At 36.0% G+C, this 17899-nt stretch overlaps 1 protein-coding gene across 5 annotated transcripts in view; it reads left to right on the top strand.

Moving 5' to 3' along the window:
- LOC127584086 (RNA polymerase II elongation factor ELL) overlaps nucleotides 1–17699 on the top strand; it is a 77938-nt gene extending 60239 nt beyond the window's left edge. For 4 of the 5 annotated variants that reach the window (XM_052040645.1, XM_052040643.1, XM_052040644.1 and 1 more), the window contains exons 10-12: nucleotides 6189–6360; nucleotides 9696–9740; nucleotides 10942–17699. In XM_052040645.1, coding sequence (XP_051896605.1) covers nucleotides 6189–6360; nucleotides 9696–9740; nucleotides 10942–11049 — 325 coding nt within the window. In that variant the 3' untranslated portion in view covers nucleotides 11050–17699. The remainder of the gene's footprint in view (nucleotides 1–6188; nucleotides 6361–9695; nucleotides 9741–10941) is intronic. The other variant, XR_007958341.1, reaches the window with a different exon arrangement.
- The last annotated feature ends 200 nt before the right edge of the window (nucleotides 17700–17899 follow it).

Here is a 17899-nt window from a genome sequence, read left to right as displayed (position 1 = left end):
AACTTCATAATCTTTAGTCAGTGGAAACTGTCCTTGTTCAGTCATTTTGCTTTTTCCTAGAAATTAATTGCAAAGAAATATTACATTTTTCTTGTTTCATTTTTGAAGTCTTGTGCTGCCTCTCTTCAATGCCGACTTCAGCTGACATGTTTACCTTGATTTAATACCAGTTGACTTTTTATTAAATCTTCTGGTTTGTGACTGTGGTAAGTTTAAAGATTCAAGTGAAATGGAATTCACTTTTCTCAGTTATCCACAGGCTGGGATCACATTGTTGTCTAATGTTGTTCTTGGCGTGAATGTCTTCCCTGATGGAAGGCAAACATGGTAGAAAGGATGTCCAACAGTGATTATCCCTTGGCTTTGAGTCCAGAATATTTGTTACCATTCTTCAACTTCTAGATTGGCATGATTAGGCCAAAACAGGATTTTAGTTTGGGATTGATCAGTCAGAGAGACACCAGCAGAATAATACACTGTGCTGCTGCTTTAAACCATCTGGGAGGAACATGGGCAGGAAGAGTGTAGGAGGCTGGGTGCTTACACTTTTTCCCTGGTAATGATTGGAATCCTGTTAAATCAAAGTCTTTACTCTGTATTCTGTTATTGTTTTTACCCTGTACTACCTCAATGCACTGTGTAATGAATTGATCTGTATGAACGGTATGCAAGACAAGTTTTTCACTGTACCTCATTACAAGTGACAATAATAAACCAATACCAAAGCCTTTTGAGGAAGTACAGTATCAAAAAACACCACTAACTAACTGTGGGATAAACAGACCTGAGTTCAAGTAGCAGCAGCTGGTTTTCATTTTAAAATCATTGCAGATAAGTCACAGATATATCAGAGAGATTTGACTTTACTGATTTATTCCTGTTATCAATTACTCTTCTGCAAATTTAGGTCCAGGTTATCGTGCCAAGGTGTGTTAAATTGCTGGATGACACCAACTTTCTAACACAGAATAGTGGAAAAGTAAAACTATCTCCCCTGAAATATTTGGATCTTGGGTCAAAGACTGAGAGCAGTTAAATTTTTGTTTTTTGTTAGTTATGTCCATCAGTAGATGTAGAAAAATAGCAATTAGATATTTGGTGCTAAACAATCTTGATCTAATTGGGTGACAGAAAGGCATGAGAGGAATGCAAAACCAGGCATCCTGCTTTTGCATTCCCATGCAGCCAGATAGGTGAAGTACTTGGTAATTGTTTGAATTAACTATTGTATCATCTCTATACTTCTTTTTACAATATTTTTATTAATTCCACGAAAAAATACAGAGTACATGCATCAAAAAGAGAATAAAAATACTACTGAATACATTGTGTTAAATCATACTTGAGATCACAATACTCTAAATTAATAATCACATGTGATAGTTAATAAAGAAAAAATTGGAATTTTATTATAAAAAAAATCTACACCCACTACCAAAAACCGAAGCTGTTTGATAAAAAGAAGACAAGGAAAAATCCTTGAAACGTAACAATATCAGCCAATATCTGTACTTTAGTCACCAAATCAAAAGTTTTGAAAATAATTCAAAAAAGGTCCCCACAGGGTTTGAAAATCTAAGTTAGATTCAAAAATTGAACAACGGATCTTCTCTAGATTCAGGTATGACGTAACATCCTGTAACCATTGAGCATGAGTAGGCAGAGTAACTTCCTTCCATTTAAGCAATGCAGCCCTCCTGGCTATAAGAGAAATAAAAGCCAAAATATGTAGATCAGAAGCCTCCAAAGTTATATCTTTTTCTCCAACAATCCCAAATAATGCAGTCAAAGGATTAAGTTCTTAAATCGGAAGGGATTTTCAACTTCTATCCCATCTTTGCCCATGCAGTACCAGTTGTAAAAAATAGATGATAATGAGAACAAGAGGCAAATTATTGAAGGGTAGTGCATTGTTCACAGGTACTCGTTATAAGTTCTGAGATTCGCACTTTTTCCAGTCTGTATTGAGGACAACTGCTTAGCTTTATCAATCAGACAGTCTGCTTTTCAGGATTCTGCTCAAAGGCAAGTTGAAAGAATTAACCTGAGGCAGCCCCACTAATATGAATATTCTTGTTGTTGCTAACTATCTGGCTGATTGGTTGATAAGCCCAATAAACAGCTGCTGTCTCAGTTCCAGTTCCAGTGACTCAGGTTCAAACTGAACCTCTGGTGCTGTATGTTTGGAGTTCTTCCTACAACTGCGTGGGTTTCCATTTGGTGCTCCACTTTCCTCACACGTCCAACCCACCAGTCTTTGGTATGTTAATTGGCCATTGTAAATTGACCTAACTGCATTGGTGAGTGGTAAAATATGGGGGGACTTGATGGGAACGTGGGAAGAATATTTTGCCCCATTACAGGAAGGACGTGGAGGCTTTGGAAAGGGTGCAGAAGTGGTTTACCAGGATGCTGCCTGGACTAAAGGGTATGAGCTACAAGGAGAGGTTGGACAAATTTGGGTTGTTTTCTTTGAAGTGTTGGAGGCTGAAGGGAGACCTGACAGAAGTTTATAAAAGGGTAGACAGTCAGAATCCTTTTCTCGGGGTAGAACTGTCAAGTGCTAGACTGCATTTAAGGTCAGAGGGGGAATGTTTAAAGGGGAGTCTGGGGCGAGTTTTTTTTACACAAGAATGGTAGATGTCTGGAACAGGCTGCCAGGATTAGTGGTGGAAGCAGATATTAAAGTAGCATTTAAGAGACTGTTAGGAAATGGAGGGATATGGATCATGTACAGCTAGAAAAGATTTAGTTTAATTCGGCATCATGTTCAGTGCAAACACTGTGGACTAAAATACCTGTTCCTGTGCTGTATATGTTCTAATAAAGTTGAATTAGTGTAAATGGGTGCTTGATGATCAGCATGGACTCAGTGGGCCAAAGGGCGTGTTTCCTTACTGTATCACCCTGACTCCATAAAGTTGAGTTAACAGCATTATAGCAAACTGTTACTTTGAAGCTATAAATCTACCTGGATCTGAACTTGGAGACTGACAAATAATATGCTACTGCATGCTGTAGGTGTCATATTTCTGATAAAGGCTGCACTGCATTCAATGTAAATAGCACTGTCCCTGCCTTAATACTTTCCCTTTCGCTTGTTGCAATAAAATGGCCAGGATTATAAGGTCAAGTGCTTATCAGTTGTGGTAAATACCTGAATGTTGTCACTTCTGGAAATGCGCTGAGGATATTTTCACAATAAGGCTAATGAATCTTGGGCGTGGGGGGGGGGGGTGGGAGGTTGAAAATTTCAGAACAGTCTAGTTGTGCAGTTAGCTGTAAAGGAACAGTTTCAGTTTCTTTGATTCTGTTCTTCTAGCTGGACATTATTATCTTATTTGTATGCTGTAGATTTGAAGAATAAAGCACAGCTCCAGTGAGTAATACATAATTCTCCTGTAGCCTGGAAATATTTCATTATTCAGTTTCATCCAAACTTCAGAATATTCTGCATATTATTTAAGTATTATACTGTCCAAAGGTGTTTAGAAAATAATGAGTTTATAATTGTGTTTCAAGATAGTACAACCACCTTGGTTTACAGTGACTTTCAAAAGTGTTCAAAAAGTACTGCGCTTCTAGACTCCTGACCTCTAAAATATCGGCAAGGAAAGCAACCAGATGGGAAGCCACCACTCCCCACTCCCCAACAAGTTCCCTTCTACATCACTCACCATCCTGACAAATGGATATTGCCATTCCTTCATCTTCACTGGGTTGAAGTACAGGAATTCTCCACCCTACAACACTATAGGTGTATCTTCACCACACAGATTGCAATAGTTAAAGACACAGCACACCGTCATATTCCCAAAGTTAGAGATTGGTGATAAACCCTGACCTTTCCAGTGACACGCACATCCCATAAATAAAGAGAGGCCTTGTTTTAAACTCTATTTGTTTATTAGATTCCATGCATTTTTAAGCTATTGGGCTTTACATCTTATAGAGGGACAGGTGTTTTAAGCTCTTTATTTGCACCAAATCTTTCATAAAAGTAGATACCTAGGAGTCGAATGGCACTATAAAGGCATGCTAATGCAGGCCAGTATATGGTAATAAGATGAATTGTTAAGAGTCCACTGCTGCAGACTCTAGTAACACCAGGGCATTATTATGACAGTACAGGCCTTAACGTACTTTCTTCCACTCTCATCGCAGTGCAAAGATGAGAGTGGAAGATTATTCTGTAGTTCTAGCTCTAGGTTGACTGAGTTGGGGAGGTGGGGAAAGGGGGCCTGGGCAATGTTTGGGCAGAAGTTCTGGGAGGTTCATGACACCAGTCAGGGTGATTGAGGGTGAGTTGGGTTCTTCAGGTTACAGGGAGAGGGGCATTGTTGCCATTGCTATTTTTAGGTCCCCTGTACCAATCAAAATCACGGAAGTGGTATGTAGGCTTGTGTTGAATGCCATGCATTTAACTGAGTTCCTTCATGCATCAGAGCATCAGTTGCACAGAGGATTCAGAAGGAAAATGACAGACTTTGTGAAGCTCGCAGTAAATCCACAATTTTCCTTGGTGATTGATTTTTTTTAATTGAAATTGAATAGATAGCATGAATTTCTGGGCTATCCTGTCTGAACTGTGAGAAAAATAGTTGATTTACGTGTTACCAATGTTTCATCATAGTTGGGTGGGTTGTTGCAGAAACATAAAGAGTGATCATTATAAACCCAATAACAAGTTCTGACTGGCGAATTGTAGAGTTCTAGTCTCCTTGACTGGAAAGAAACCAGACAAATACATAATGCCTGGTGTGTTTTAGGATAGGTCAAATCTTCACAAGATTTTTGCACCTAATGAATGGATTCTTAGGCAATTTATAATCATAAATGAATCTTCTGGGTTTTTGTTTTGAATTGGTAGCTTTTACTGATGTTAATTCACACCTTGCGTTCCTGACTATTCAGACTGACTCATGCTGAAAGATGAATGGCAACTGGTTGTTATGACAGTTGTATAGCTGGTAATTGGGAGACCACCAGTAGAAAACAAATTTGTATTTTAAAGTTTTAACATTTTTTAAAAAAGAGGAAATTTAGTAAAGGCTCCAATTGTAGCTTTTCAGAATTTGAGTTTGTTTTTTAATTGATGAACTGACATGTTTAAGCAAATAGATATTTTCATCAAACTTGGTTGAACAGCTTGCCTTCCACTTGATTGGATATTGGAGGCTATTGGTATAGCAAGATACAACATCTGGGCAGGAAAAACAGGGAAAGCCAGGTTTACCACTGCAAGTGTTTATTTTGTTAGATAAATTATTGATCAAGTGCTAGACTACCTAGGCAGTTCTTATTGCAGAAAGATGGGTAGCCTTCACATTTTATAATTATTTGCAAGGCATGTAATAATCAATGTAAAACGCAACTGCATTATGCTAGAAAAATAGGTCATCAGTGTACTTGGATAGAACCATCTGAGGGATTCAGTGTTTTTTTTTACAACATACTAAAATATTAGAAGTCAGTTAAATTATTTGGCGTTTAAACTGGTAACCACTTCTATATGTTGATCATTTTGTGGTAACAGTTTTTTTTTAAGGTTCTCTTTAATTATTACTCATTATGTGCAACATAATGTTTTATAGGAAATAATTGTTGATTATATCATTTATCTGAGAAGTGGATAGTTAAAGTCCATCAGATTCTTAGTCTTCAGTTATCATCTTTTAGTATTTTTCCTGGGAATTTTCCAGTTCTTCATAAATACACAATTGAAAGTTTGAATAAGATCTGATTTGGCATTATAAAAGAAAGCTTTTTTGGTCACATTTTCACTTAATTTTCTTCAAGATATTTAATAACAAAATTTGGGCTCTTCAGTACTTTGGTGCTGTAGAAGGCAAGAGAAAATGCTCTACACCATTACAACGTTAAGTCTGCAGCCAAATTTTCACAGTTTGAATCTTGTTTATCATGTGGGGCAAAATCTAGAGTAAAAATTTTAAGCATTCAATTAAAGTTGACATAAATAGAAAACCAAGGATCTTGTAAAAGTTGCGAACGGGTGGGAGTGCCATCCCTTTCTTCTTTCCTATCTGCCCTTTATTTTTCATACAAATTACCGAGGCTGAAAAAAGTCTGTAATTAACTCCCTGCAATATCTTGTAATATTATTGATTTATTTCTTTGCAATATCATGTTTTGGAAAACTTAGTTACATGGTCAACTTATTTTTGCAGGAAGTACACTGCCATTACATCTTTTGAACTGTGTCAAAACTATCGGAATGATTTCAATGCAGAGTACAACGAATATAGAGATCTTCACACACGAATTGGAAATATAACACAACAGTTCATGCAACTGGGTTCAAAGATCAAAACACTTAGCCCTGGAACAGAGGAATATAAGGTAAGGGAATGCATGTTTGATCAGCAAAGGGTATTCCTTTCTGCTCTTCCTTTCTCCCTTGCAATTCTTCCCTCCTTTGACTTTCAGCTGATTCTGAATGATTATGCAGTAAAATTCACTGGTGGCATAGAGAAGCTGAAATGGTAGGGATGGAAAATGAGGTATACTGCATACTTAAGTTTTGTCATGTGTTTTGTATCTTTCTAATTATTATATACCCTTGTAACACTAACCTGCTTCTACACAAGTGGAAGTATGGTAAATTAGTAGATGTGCTGTGTTTAAATCATTGAAGTGAGGGGTGAAATAATTAAATATATTCAGCTACTTTCACAGCTGACTTGCACCAAAGCAGTTCAAGCAAGGTAAAGAACAACAAAATTAAATGTTTACTATACACCTTGTCAAATGTACTTACTAACAAATAAAAATGGAAGCTGACCAGAAAATGCTGAATCAGTTTGACGATTTTTTATAATGCCATGACGATATATCATACTTGTCTGAAATTATTTATAATTACAAAATAACCATCAATCCTGCAATTTCTTTTGATTACTCCAACCCAGCCTTTAGCTGTTCTGAATTTCTTTACTTAGAAATCTGGATAACATTTAGTTCAACGGAGCAGTAAGTAGAATACTATAACAATGCTGTAACAAAGGTGTTCTTTCTAGGAAAACACAAAAGTTTGAGAAATAGAAGTGGGAACCCATGGTGAGTGCTGTCATTTGGCCACACTGTATGGGGAAGCCAAAGACCATTTAAGTACTGCAGCTACCATAGGCTGAGATCAGTTGATAGGACATAGTATGTGGGCATTTGTGGAAGTTTCTCAGAATGTGTGCAGTGATGGCTGGGTTGGCATTATTTCCTTACTCTTAATTTGAGCCATATGTGGTTTCAACGAGCAATAACGGTAAATCTGAAAAAAAACATATTTAGCATTGCAAAATGCCCCCAATGCATTTATCAAAGAAAAAAAAACACATGCAAGCCAGGTGAGGAATTTAGAACAGGTGACCAAAAGCTTAGTTAGTGAGACAGGCTTCAGAAATGTTTAGAGGAAGTGGGAAAGGTGGAGAGATCTAGGAAGGAATTTCCGAGGTTAAGCAGCTGAAGCCATAACCACCATCTCTGGAGTGACTGAGTTTAGAGATGATTAAGAGAAACAGTTGGAAGAGCAAAGAGGATGGTGTGAGGAGGTCACCGTTATTGGAAGCTGTGAGGCCATAAGAGGAATTTAAAAATATGGGTAAGAAATTTGGAACTGAGATACTGCATGATTGGGAACCAAAAAGAGGTGGATGTGAGTTGAGACCTGGGTTGCAGAGTTTTGGTTGACAGAACTACTTTGGAAAGAGGTAACAAAGGCATGGATGTGAGTTGGCGAGGACAGTGACCAGTGAAGTTACTGAGATGGAAGTATGCAGTCTTATTGATGAACTGGATGTGTGCTCCAAGTTTAATCTCAGTCATATGTGATGTCAAGGCCACAAACAACTTGCTTTGGTTTCAGGTAGTTGGCAAAGAAAAAGATGAAGATGATGGCTAGAGAATGACATTTGTTGAGAGGGTTGAAAAGAATGACTTGATTTCCCCAAAGGAAATTTGTCTTCATCCAATACTGGATTGAAGCAAGAAGTCTGATAATTCTGTGGCAATAAAGGAGTTAAAAAAAGGTAATGGTAAGGGTAGAGCTGGCTGGCGTTGCACGTGTGGTAACTGATAGTTTTCAGATGATGTCGCCAAGAAGCGCCATGTCAATAATAAGACCTAGTATAGATGTTGGGGCACAAAAGAGGTAATCGGTGGGATTGAAAAAGAAACCATTGCAGCTGATTCACTGGCTGTACCTGAAGAGGTGAGAAAAGAAAAACAAATATCTAATTGGACAACAAAGAATATATACTCTTGAGTTTCTATGGACACATGTAGAGTTTAAATGTATGTTCTCACTACTTTGTACAAACCAGTTTTCATGTTCTGGTTTAGGATTTGACTTCAAATGAGGAATCATTGTTAAGAACAGCCCTTTCTAAATATCTGGGCCTACAGATTGCAAACAGGGCAAACTAGCAAATAAAGAAAATAAGGCCAAAAGTAGCTCTGAGGGGCTTGTACCTCAGAACCAGACTGCCAGAAAATGGTGCATAAATGTGACCAGACCACACACAGGATGAACACCTTTCCTTAAATATTGCCATATTGAGTTTAATAGTATTTTTATCTTGGAAAAGAACCCTGTTGTGTCCCTTGAATTGAATTCTGCTGTTTTAATTATGTAATAACTTTTAGGAACAAAACTAACCCAAGCTGACCATGTATTTCTCGTAAGTTCTTCTGAGAATGCTAGTTTAAACATTACCTTGACTTGGAAATTCTTCAGCACCTAAGAAGATGTGTTAAGCAATGCAGGAATTTGTATTAGTATTGTGCACATCACCCCCAGCAGTGGTATTCCATTGAGGAAGAGGCCCATGGTAACATGTATAACGGAAAGGCCTTGCGCATGAAAATGTACACAAAGGTATATCAACTGTTACTTCCACCATTAGTGGAGAAAAACTTGTGTCAAAGACTTTGAGAGATGGTTGAGAGAGCACCAGTGAAGAAGGTAGGCAGGATTGCTTGGGAGTAGAAGTTGGAGATCATCTGAGTACTGGAACATTGGGATCTGGGTAGTTAGAGGTCAGAGATATGTTTGTGTGGTGATGGAGCATGTTGTAGAAGCACTTGTGTTGCAGTCAGCTTTCTTTTTAAGACCTGCTTTCTGGTTAATAGCCCAAGCCGTGCACGAGCCTCTGATGCACAAGTAAATTTTGCATAAGCAGCATCGTTTTCTGCATTCCATACCATTTGACGTTACAGTGCACAAACCTACACCAATGCTCATGGGCATCATATTTTTCGAAAGCCTACAACAAATTTTTAAAACTGCTAACCATGCACAAAGAGCAAGATTTCATTGAGCAGGTCAATTTTAGAAGTAGATTCATGTTTAGGCTTAATATTTTGCACACAAAGTAATTTCCAACCCCTAATATCTTAAATTTGGTAAAATGTAAATACAGATAATTATTCAAGTTAATAATGTAAGAAAAGAATATTTAATTTTTATTGTAATCTGTGCTTAGTTGTACTATGATATGTGCCCTTTGAAGTGTCTGCAAAGTCATTTTAAAATCTCAATTAAGCAAACTTCAGCCTTATGGATTCATAATGCAAAATGGAAAATAATTATTTTTGTACTTCAGTCTTTTAAGAGTTCCTATGATCAATTGATGGTTAAATAAAATTGACCAAGTTCTTAAATTTATGATATTATATTTCAGATGGCAGAGGATCAAATATTTGAAGAATATAGGAAATTTAAAAAGGTAGGTTATTCTTCAGAATTGCAGAGGTTTAATGTTTGACATTTTTTTATATGGTTAAATTGGAATCTGTTTTGTGTCATCAATCAACATTACAAGCATCTGGTTACCATAAATTAATTCTCTTGCTGATTTCTTAAACTTTGAATTAGAAGAAGCCTATTAACTCCTTCAGAGAACCACAAAACAATGAAGCTAGTATCTGCCTGGCAATGTTATGCTATGGTTATTTTCAAGTTGATTGTATTATTATTATTATTATTATTATTAATAAATAAAAACAAAAATGCAGGCAGAACTCAGCAGGCCAGGCAGCATCTGTGGAGAGAGAAAGAAAGTTAACGTTTCAGGGTAACAACCCTTCATCGGAGCTGGAAAAGTGAAAAAACAAATGTGTTTTAAGTTGCAGAGAGTTGAGAGAACAAAGGGGATGTCTGTAGTGGGATGGAGACCAAGGTTGTTCATTTGATGCAGCTGCTTTTCATGACATCCAAAAGAGGGGAAAACTGCTAGATAATTAAACCTGCTCTGTCTGGAAGAGTGTAAACAGGAAAATGAATAAGGGCAGTTTGAGAAAGGGAAAATCAAAACAAGCTGGAACTGAGAGGGGCAGAGCAGTTGCGGGAAATCTGAAATAAAAGAAAATGAATGCTGGAAACACTCAGCAGATCAGGTAGCATCTGTGGAAAGAAAAAAATCTGAGTTCATGTTACAGGTGAATACCCTGTAACAATTTCTGGTACTAATACTTGTAATGTTACAGGCATTACAATGATCTGAATTTACACAGATCTGTTACCACTCTTTTGTTTATAATGTACTTGCTTTACTGTTCTCAATTTTGGATAGATTTCTTCTCATGCTTTTGTCTTCAGTTTTATAGTCCAGTTCTCCTGAGTTATTCAATACCTTATCCTGTTTTATATGCTTTGTTCATCCTCATTTCCAAATCACTGTAGTTATCAATATTCTTGTCAAGTTGCACTGGTTCAAGAAGACTTCTGAATTAAATACGAGGATAACTGCAAATACCTTCCAAGTAACTTTGGATTTCCCATCCTCTTCTGGATCTCTTCTCATTTTGAAATTAGATAGTAGGGACTTTAGGTACTGTTTCACATAAGCTGTTGTTCATAATTTGGGTAATTAAACATGTGGTTGAAAGTTTTGTAAAATGGATTTTATTTTTCCCTGTTTGGAATAGGCTCATCCTAGTTATCAGGAAGAGAAGGTTCGTTGTGAGTATCTGCACCGAAAGCTATCTCACATCAAGCAGCTGATTCTAGAATATGATCAGAACAACATGCCATGATGGCTTACACTGCCAAGAGCTTCCCTGTTTGAAATTTTAAAACCAACTAGTTGCTTCTGGACACAAACGAGAACTTGAGGTTCTAAAAACTAGCTTTAAGGAGAGTTTTTTTTCTAATTTTTAAGAAGAAATCTTCTGACCATTGCAGTTTGACCATTACTGAATAAAATCTGTCAATGAAGGACTGAGTTTTATCAGTGCTGGCAACAAATTTTGACTACCTGTGACGTATAGCAGTTTGAACTGAGCCATAAACTGCATGTCTTTTATATATATTTTTTGCAATGTATATATGTACTGCAAAAACAAAAAAAATCAAGTAATGTTGTTGTATCTTGGAAAATATTTATCTCTCTTTTAAGATGCCTTAAAATGAGTTCAAAACCAGAAACACTTAAGTCTGCCATGCATTTCTATGAGGCCAATATTTAGAGTACAATTTATGTTCATGCATTCACTGTTTTGATTAAAATTTCCTATATTAATAGCTTTAGGCAACGCCATTGTGATATTTAACACAAAACTACCAGTCTCATCAATAATATTGCCTTAAATTGTTTTTGTTTCCTTCTTGAGATTAACACTAGCGTAAATTTTCTAGAGAATTTTGCTTTTGCCTTAGTTTGCTGATAAACTAGCCAGAAAGGGTTTATCTGATCCAAGACTATACAAGTATGTGAAATAATGTATTTTAAAAATAATATATTCATCCAAGATTGCTTAAAAATCTTGTACAAGAAGAAACAAAATAGTGAATGTGTTCCAGATGCACCATATTCACATTTTTCCCAATTATAGATTTTTTTCCTAAAGTTATATTTTTCAACATTCTCAGAAAAAAATGTGAGGGTTTTATAATTCATTTGTGGGGAAAAAAGTTAAAGCCAGATAAGGTAAAAGTGTATTGCAGAGGATATTGTGTAATCTTGGGATTATATGGCTGGTGCACAATGTGTTTGATGTAGAATTTTCTGTCTGTCTTTGCGATGTGGAAACACACTTGGATATTATCTGTACTGATTTAATGCATCAGTCTACAAGCTGAATCTGTGTACAAAATAACTTATTGCTCAATTGTTTTGCTTTTTTTGCACAATCAAAACAGGATGATTTTTAAATTGTTAGGTGACTGAGCTAAGTATAGAAATGGAATAAAAGGTAACAGTGGTGTTTATATTTGAGGGGTGTGCACTGTTTATAGGGAAATATGTACTATCTGTATAATTCTAAAACACTGGCGAAATTCTGGCTCCTCCCTCAGCACAGCCTGTGCTTTGGTTGAATCCACTTCTACTGTCAGTATACTGCATATCATGTACACTCGCAGTATAAAATACTTCGGTAAACTATTCATTAGTTTGTATAGTGACATGATCGCACAGTACCCATACTACTTGAACTGTATGTATATGGATGAATGATCTGTGTTCATCACATCACTGAAACCTTACATTCACACCAGTTATTCAGAGCTATTCTGATGCTGTTCTGTAAATTGCATATTGACATTACTGTCCATCTGAAATGAAAGCATTTTTGGAATTTTGTTTATCTTGCTGCTGATGCTACGCAGGTATGATTACTGAAGATCTTGCAATCTCTGGCGAAAAGCGTGGAATAAATAAATCGTACAAATATTTGCTTGTTGTGATAGAGCAGGATTCCATGCTATGGTTGCATGCTATTTTAGGTCCTGCTCTTCCCATTTGTAGCCCACTAACTGTAGGTATCCACATTTACAAGTTTTGTATTGTTTCTTTGATATGATTAGTGTGTTCTGTATTCTCAGAATATTACAGGTAACTATTTCTGAAGGTTTCTGTTAACCAATTTGACTTCCCGTATAATTTATAAACTATGTTTTACAATTGGAAGTTGAGGTAGACTTAAGTGGCATATAAGTTGATACAAATGGCTGAATAAATGTTGCTTGGATATGTGAGCTAGTTACATCCATGTAACAAACCCCCATGTGTAGATGCCATTGACTTTTTTGACTCTGATCGTGATAATACTAATTTTCAGTTATTCTCAGCTCTGCAATTGTCTTATCACAGCATCAAGTAGCTACCATTCTTTAATCTATTATCAGCCTCATCATTTTCATTTTTCCTTTGCTCTCCTCTCTTGCCACATTTGCACCTAATTTTAAATGCCCAAATGTATACCTTAAATGTTGTTTCACCTGCACAGTTCTGATCCTAGAACATGGTAATAGTGCTGAAGCAAAAAGGACACAATGCAAACAATCAGCCCTTGCCTAAGATTATATGGAATTGAGGGATGTGGAACTCAAAGCACATAACTCCAAGGCATGTGGTCTTTCAACAGATGTGCCTGACTTACTGAGTTTTGCCAGCATTTGCAATATTTGCTTAATTGTTCATAAACTAAATATTTTTGTTTACTTAAATATTGTACGGAAACAGAGTTAACTGCAGAAAACAAGTTGAAAAGCAGCTTTTTAGACTTTGATATCCATTTTTATCCAGAGCTTTTTTTAAAAGATGCTAATTTGACTTTAATATTTAAAAATATACTTAAGGATCTGGGATTTCATATCGCACTGAAAGACTTCTGTTGAAGTAATTAGCAACAAAAAGCCATAGTCAAAGTCTACTTCCAGAACTTAGGTGAAGAAATTTATACCACATTACTTACAACTCAACCTTTGTTCATTTGCTTTCTCAAGTTCCAGCTTTAAATATTGTATGGTGAAAACTGATATTTCCATATTAATTTGTAGTACATGTGAAGAATAATCTAGTTCTCCCAGAGGCATTGCAGCTGTAACTTGCCATTTCTTCCAGTGAAGAACTAGCTCCATGAATTATGTTTTCTTTGTCCTTGGAAATGTCATTATAGCTTGTTTAAGAACTTTTTCTCTTTACTGGCATTAACAAAAGTAACTTGCAAATGATAACTTCACACATGACATACTGCAGCTAAAATCTAATTTACTCCTTTAAATAGCAATTACCATTTTTGGTTTAATTTTTTTTGATGGGGGTTCATCTTGTGTTTCTTATACGATGCAATTTGAGTATAAGCCCTTCAGCCTTCTACTGGAGATTTTAAATACAAGATAAACTAAGTGTGTAGTTGGGAGTTACATATAATTATTTGATACAGCCCCAAATTACCATGCTGATGTCTGCTATTTTCCTAACATTGCAGTTCAGAATCAGTTTCCTTCAATGGAATCAGTTTCTTCAATGGAATCAGAATCAGTTTTCTTCAGTTTTTCTTTTGGTAATTTTGATGTCACTTTGAGTTGTTCCCATTTTTTCTTTAGAACACATGTCACAGTATGTATTATTTTTTAAATGCAACTTAGACTTGCTGAAAGCCTGAGTGACATATTACAGCTTGGTAATTATACTGCTGACAAAATCTATAATAAGGGACCCAGAAAGTAGTACAAGGTTTTAGTGGCCACTCTCAACAGGGCTAAAGACAAGTTTTGTATCATTATTGTCTGCTTGGAACAGCTCAATGCTTTGGAACTCTGCACAACAGAAACATTTGGCAGTTACGCTGAATTCAGATTCCCATTCAGGTACATCTTCCTCTCCTGATTTTAATGTTTCTGCCTCATTTTGAAATGAACTGTGTTGAGTGTGCAGGCTGAATTTAAGTCCACTCAGACTTGAGCTGTTCTGAATTCTCTAATTTGCTCTGCAGTCATATAGATGTCCAGCTACCCCTTTCCTTCCTGAAAACACCAGTAATATTTTAACCCACTACATTCAGCTGTTAAGTCATCCTCAGCCTCAGCTAATCTTTTAAATTGGTACAAGTTGAATTCAGTCCAGGTGGTGGATTATATTTAAGAAAAAATGACGCACTAGTATCTGCACTACAACAGGCCAAAAGTTTTTTGCACCACTTAATTTTGAAGTACATCTATTGTTTAATGTTAGAAACATCACAACCACTTTGGGCATAGCAAACCTTAGCTAACAATATGATGTTGACCCAGTAATTTATTTAGAGTGAATTCAGTTGAATAGGTATTGACCATAGCCACCAGGGAAAAGTTTTTGTTCTCTGGGATTTTTCACAGCCATGTGAGTTGGGCAGTATAGATGCTGGATTAGTATCTCACCTTGAAAATGGCTTCGTCAAATGCAGGATAGCACTCACTCAAATCTGCACTGGAGTGTCTACTTAGATTTTATCTGTGAGTCTTGAATCCATACTTTCACCGTGGGATTTAACATTGTTCATTTAGACTAATAACAGATTAACTGCAGCTCCTCCCTGTCGGTTACAGCTATTGCAGTGCTTTATTTCCCAGGAAGGTATTTAATACAATGCCTTCCACCTACAAAAAAAGAAGTAATTCAATTCTTTCAGTAACCACATAGGTTAGTAGTGTAGTAAATTTAGTTTGTTCCTGGTCACTAATATATCCCTTTGTAGCCCATGGACTTAACCATCTTTATCAAGCTACTGAGCTGATAATCATTTTATTGCAATCAAAATTATCCTGAAAGTCTGTGCTCCCACATGGAAGGGCCTATATAATTAGAAAAACGAGTACACTATAAAGCAATCATCTAATCAAATGCCATCAATAATTCCAAATATAAGTAACAAGCCCTTTGACTGTTTCTCATCTTGTACTAAAGTGATTCAGCTTTGGGCCAATAGCACTGTTCCTACAAAGAGAGTGCAAAAAGAAAATATACATTTGCCATGATTTACTCACATACCTAGAAATTTGCCATCTTCCACGAACTGGAAATGGTAAAACATCATTTTGTTCCTTTTCATTAAAACATGCACACGCTACTGAATGGAGCGTGAATCTGTAACTTTTATTGACAAGCAAAGTGTGTGGCTGACCACATGATATGATACTGACTGCACCTGACACAAGCTTTCAGTCCAGCAGCAGCTTTTATATTTCTAGTCAATCTCTTTTCATGTCATGTTGAGACTTCTCATAGAATAGATGAGTTTCCCTTCTGTCTTCACCAATACCATATGACCAGCTTTGGGATATTGCCAAATCTTCTTGATCAGGGCCATCCCCTTTGCTTTAAAAGCAACCAAGCAGCTCCATTTTCCCTGCACCACAAAGTCCTGAGAAAAGCAATTTGCTGTTTTTCTTTTCCCCAGTAGTGCAAACTGCTGTCACATTCCTTTCACATCTCACCAAATCTTTGCACTTTCCACAGACCAATATTTAATTAATGGTTCTATGAGAAACTAGGAGAATGACTGCAAATTACATGTTAAAAATGGTTTCAAGGTCCATTTGAGTTTAAGCATTCGCATATAATGTATGCTTACTTATAACAAATGTTGATTTTGGATTCATTTCAGCACACAAGTAGTGTCCATTGTACATGGAAAAATTACAGGATTCTGAAATAAAGTGGTAACAGCTATCCAGTGTTTCTTAATTTTAACACCACACACTGTTTCTTTGTTCAGAATCATTTCACTTGGGTCTCTCAGTTCAGTGGAAGAATGTTTAGTTTGCATCCAGTTTTTTTTTGCTTATGGATCCCTTAAGGGTATCCAGAAAAGTTTTTAAAAAATTGGTATTTTCTAGATTTAGAACATACTTCTATAGTACCTTTCCATCTAGCTATCACTACCTAATTTTAATCCTTTCACTTCTATTCATTGCAGAATATTAATGAGAGAAATTCCACAATCAGTCTAATTTGGGTATTGAATGTAGTTTTGCATAAATTCTTGTGTGTTAATATGCAAATTAGCTCTGTTTAGTAGCATTAAGACAGCTTAACCAGGCAATTCCTGATTATCAGTTTTTGCACCTAAACATTATGTAATTTAAATCAAGTAAAAAACAAGAATAGCAGAATGGGAATCTAATGCTCAAAAATTCAATAATCAGATCATTTAAACTAAGCAACTTCAATTGAGAAATGTATTATTCAGAACTATTATAATACACAACATCCAATCTGGAAGAAAAACTACACCATAGGAACCCTTCAGAAAGGTAGTATTGTAGATAACTTTCATTCTACTGGCATCTTGGATTCTAATTGTCTCATTTTTTTTAAAGACAATTTGCCACCTATAATTTTTTGTGTCATCCTATAATGCTGTTAACTTTAATGCTTTAAAAGATTAATCTGCCATCAATATTGTTTGGAATTTGGCACTTGGGATGTAATTACATTTGATGTCTGTCAAGTTCAAACATTGTGCAGAGTATTATTCAATGCTTATTAATTTATGATGAAAGTGATTTAGTAAAATATTTATTGAGTACACAATACTGTATTATGAATCAGGATTGGAATGCCACAATTGGACACAATCACTGGCATAGAGAGGATGAAAAGATTTCCTGTGTTTAATGTGAACTGTTCTCAAAGCTTGCCCTATCCAAATATTCAGATCTGATAACTTCATATAAATGTGGTGAATTGAGAATATTTCTGTTTTGCATTTGCCATGTATATTTTGATAAAAACTAGCTAGATTTACTCATTGGTCTAGTGGCGGAAAATTTGAACATGTCACTGCAAAATGTTCCACGTTTTCAAACAGATAAAATTTTAAAATGTATTTTTCTTAGCATAATTTGTTATGTCTTAATAAAGCATTCTTGATTTTACAACTTGCAGCTGCTTTCAGTTTAAACCATACGTAATCAAACCTGTGTACAAGTGATCTGACAACTCATTAAAGAGAAAGGTGATGGATTGTTTATTTATAGTGAGTGTTTTCTCCTTGAATTCACCTGTTGCTTCACATCATGAATTAAACATTTATGATCATGTTAATCATTTCTAGTTTGTCAGTGGGGGAGAGGAGAGGTGGGTGATGGAAAAATTGTTTCCTGTAGCCTGCGTCTCCA

Source organism: Pristis pectinata, chromosome 28 (genome assembly GCF_009764475.1).
Source record: "Pristis pectinata isolate sPriPec2 chromosome 28, sPriPec2.1.pri, whole genome shotgun sequence".
Taxonomy (NCBI): Eukaryota; Metazoa; Chordata; class Chondrichthyes; order Rhinopristiformes; family Pristidae; genus Pristis; species Pristis pectinata.
This window is presented reverse-complemented; position numbering and strand designations above follow the sequence as displayed.